At 55.8% G+C, this 3,093-nt stretch overlaps 1 protein-coding gene across 1 annotated transcript; it reads right to left on the minus strand.

The window, feature by feature from the left end:
* Positions 1-23: 23 nt before the first annotated feature.
* On the minus strand, positions 24-2,755 carry LOC116863473 (intraflagellar transport protein 172 homolog). The gene is made up of 7 exons (XM_032850921.1): positions 2,599-2,755; positions 2,201-2,293; positions 1,602-1,679; positions 1,132-1,380; positions 875-953; positions 561-681; positions 24-385 (listed from the first exon to the last, which is right to left on the minus strand). The coding sequence occupies exons 2-7, from the start codon at positions 2,216-2,218 to the stop codon at positions 193-195; spliced, it is 738 nt and encodes a 245-aa protein (XP_032706812.1). The 5' UTR covers positions 2,219-2,293; positions 2,599-2,755; the 3' UTR covers positions 24-192.
* Between the last annotated feature and the right edge of the window lie 338 nt (positions 2,756-3,093).

Below are 3,093 nucleotides of genomic sequence, written 5' to 3' on the forward strand. Positions count from 1 at the left end.
TGGAACTCCCATGGAGTTACATAGGAAGAGAGCTGGAGACTCGCTTTATAGGTCTGGGAGAGGGGTCTATGTTATGTTGGAATGAAATAAGGGAAGTAAACTGCTTTCTTCTCGCTCAGGGTGGCTGGTGCTGCTGGACCCAGAAAGAAGGATTTGGTGAGGGGCCCCCACTTCCGGTTCTGGGTTCTCTTCTCATTCGGTACTGCATTGCCTCCAGCCCCAGCAAGGGACTCTCCTCACCTCATACTCCTGCAGAGACGCATAGTGTTGGGCCACGCGGGGATAGTATTTGGACGCAGTGTTCCGGTCCTGTAGATCTAATATATAAATGGCCTTCTTCCACTGGCGGGCGCCCAGGGCAGCTTCAATTGCCTTAATGGAGCACCTGGCAGAGTTGGGAAAGGCATCCAAGCGTGTGAGGCAAGAGGAAGACAGGTAGAGGTAGGGAGACACCTCAAGCCTACTCCAACCTACATGGTGCCATCTCTCTTGGAGCCTCGGTGCCCTTACTTGCCCCATCACCTTGGACCTCACACCCAGTCGCCTTTGCACCCCTCTACCTGGCTGCAGTGTAGTGATTAATGGCTGCATCGAGCTGCTTCTGCTGCACCAAGTGATCCCCCCAGGCCTCTTCCAGTCTCACCACTTCCACTGGGAATGCCAACCGAGCCAGCTCCACCGCTGCCAGGGGCAGAGAGGGCACTCAGCAAAGACTTCCAGGGATGGGACTCAGGGCAGTGGGGTGTGGAAAACAGGTGAGAAGTGGAGGGATGGAGAACTGAGCCGATCCACCAGAACGCATGCACAAAATTGGTGCAGGGGGACTATTCGGGCAAGACTCTAACAGGGAAGGCTGGGTTGTCCGGGGCAGCACCTTTCATGAATGCGCTGCCTTGACAGTAGCACTCCAGGGCCCGCTCTGGGTTTCGAATCTTCTCGAAGAGATCACCGGCCTGTTGACACATACCACGTGATGCAACAACAGCCCTACTACACTAAGAATCAAGTATCAGCCCCAAAGCTGGAGACTCAGCCACCAGATCTGGGGGGCTATGCACTCCAGGACTCCCCTGGGTAGGAGGGAGCGCCGAGTCCTGGAGAGGAGGGACGGGGACGGGAAGCCAGCCATGCCCTTTCACACAGCTCCCCCTTGACAAGGGCTGCCGTGACGTGTTCTACCAGCTCGGTGTTAGCCAGCAGTTCCTCCCGGGCCGGCACCAGTCGGGCGGCTTTGGCAGGGAGCCCGGCTTTGAGGTAGAGGCCGATGGCTGCTAGTCCATCCCCCTGGCTCTCCTGCAGCTCACCGGCTCGCTCCTCTTGCCGTGTGTCCATCAGCCACTGGTGGTAACTCCGGCGCAGCTTCTCCAGGGCTGGGTGCCCCTGGACGTGCAAGAGAGGCAGGACAAGTCACCTCCACCTTCCTGGGCTGCTTCCCAAGCTTCTCCAATCCCACCGTAACAACGGAAAGCCTCCCGGTCACCAACGGGCCAACTCCCAGCCCGACCCTGTTCCAGCTCCTATAGCCTCCTTGGTAAGAAGAGGCTTCGGATATTGGTGGAACTGAGCTGCGAGCACCATGGAGAAGACAGACCTGGTAGTACCTTGGCCTGAGCCACAGCGATACACTCATCCCAACGGGGCAGCTCCTGGTACATGTCCACAGCCTCCTCAACGGCATTCTAGGGAACCCGGGCAGAGGAGAGAGGGACACCAAGAAGTGAGAGGAGCATCTGGGATCAGCAGGCTGTCCTCAGCCCGGGTGTGATGTCAGCCCGCAGGGACTGAAAACCTCACCCTTGACTTAGGCACAAGTAGTGGCAGATTTATCATGAAAGCGAAGGAGGTTAAGCCCCTGGGCACCTTATTTGCATAGGCCCCTTCCAAGGCATTATTTCTTAAGGAGGGCTCCCCAAATTCTATCAGCTTCAGGCCCCACAAATCCTGGATTTGCCTGTGTGCACAAGCACGGCCAGGGCAGGCTCTGGGGTAGGGGGAGGCAGCAGATGGGGAGGCAGCAGACAGCTTATAAAGACATAACTATAAGGACTAACACAGAGCAGAGCCAGAAGGAAGGAGTGACATTTTAGCTGCATAAACCTTTCTAAAAGCTCTCCCCCAGGGCTCTCTCCTCCCCTCAGGCTGCCTCACTCCCCCTCCCGCCCAGCTCCCCTCTTCAATCTGGTCCCTCTGCTCCCATCACCTGCTCCAAGAAGATCATCTCAGCCAGCTTGTAGTTCTTCTCCAGCACGGCTAGGCGAGCTCGGACCTGGTAAAAGTCCGTTCCTTCTCCACCCTGTGGGGGAGGAAGAAGGCTCTGGTTATCCTGTCAGCACTGCAGGAGCCATTCTGACTATGTGAGCTTATTAGACAGGAAGGCCACAGAGACGAGGAAGCTAAAAGACCAGAAAGCTGAAAACCTTCATGGGGCTTAAAGGATGAGGTCTGGCAAGCCATTCCAGAGCGGTCTGACTCGAAGGTGGAGGTGGGCTGGGCAGACGGAGCGCGCGAGCCATGGCTGGAAAGCCAGGGGTCGTGGGGCTGCGCGTGAAGAGAAATGTCAGCTTGAGAGACTGAATAATTCAGGAGGGTAATACTTGCATATTCCCGAGACACTTGGTCTGCAATCTCATTGGTCTCATGCAGGAATCGAGCTTTTGCTACATGGCCCAAAGCAGAAAAGCACCTACAGGACGGAAGCAATCACAGTAACAGCAGTATCACTGCAGGATCAGCGCGGACGCACCGGCCCAGCAGGCGTACACTGGGCCTCGGTGAAGTGCCGCGCGCGGTTTCTGCCACTAGAGACACAAGGGGATGCGACGGATGAGGGCCTCGCTCTCAGGGAACTTACTTTCTGGGGGAAACAAGTAGTTAGTACGCAAACAAAGACATTCCAGAGAAAGAAGAGTAAAATGGAATAGCGTGACAGTACATATAAACCGTAACGGAGGGGGCTAGTTCAGCTGGAACTCAGAGAAGGCCTATCTGAGGAGCTGACATTTGTGCCAAGACCTAAATACAAGAAAAAGTCAGTCACACAAGATGGGGCAAAATTATTCCAAGCAGAGGGAACAGCGCATGTAAGGTGCCATG

This window comes from Lontra canadensis, unplaced genomic scaffold (assembly GCF_010015895.1).
Source record: "Lontra canadensis isolate GAN:19392208 unplaced genomic scaffold, GSC_riverotter_1.0 scaffold1296, whole genome shotgun sequence".
NCBI lineage: Eukaryota > Metazoa > Chordata > Mammalia > Carnivora > Mustelidae > Lontra > Lontra canadensis.

Excerpts from the sequence above, each read along its gene's own strand:
- LOC116863473 (XM_032850921.1), bottom strand. Across the intron at positions 682-874 it reads AGGCAGCGCATTCATGAAAG|CGGTGGAGCTGGCTCGGTTG; the intron begins GTGCTGCCCCGG and ends TGCCCCTGGCAG. Across the intron at positions 386-560 it reads AATCACTACACTGCAGCCAG|GTGCTCCATTAAGGCAATTG; the intron begins GTAGAGGGGTGC and ends CAACTCTGCCAG.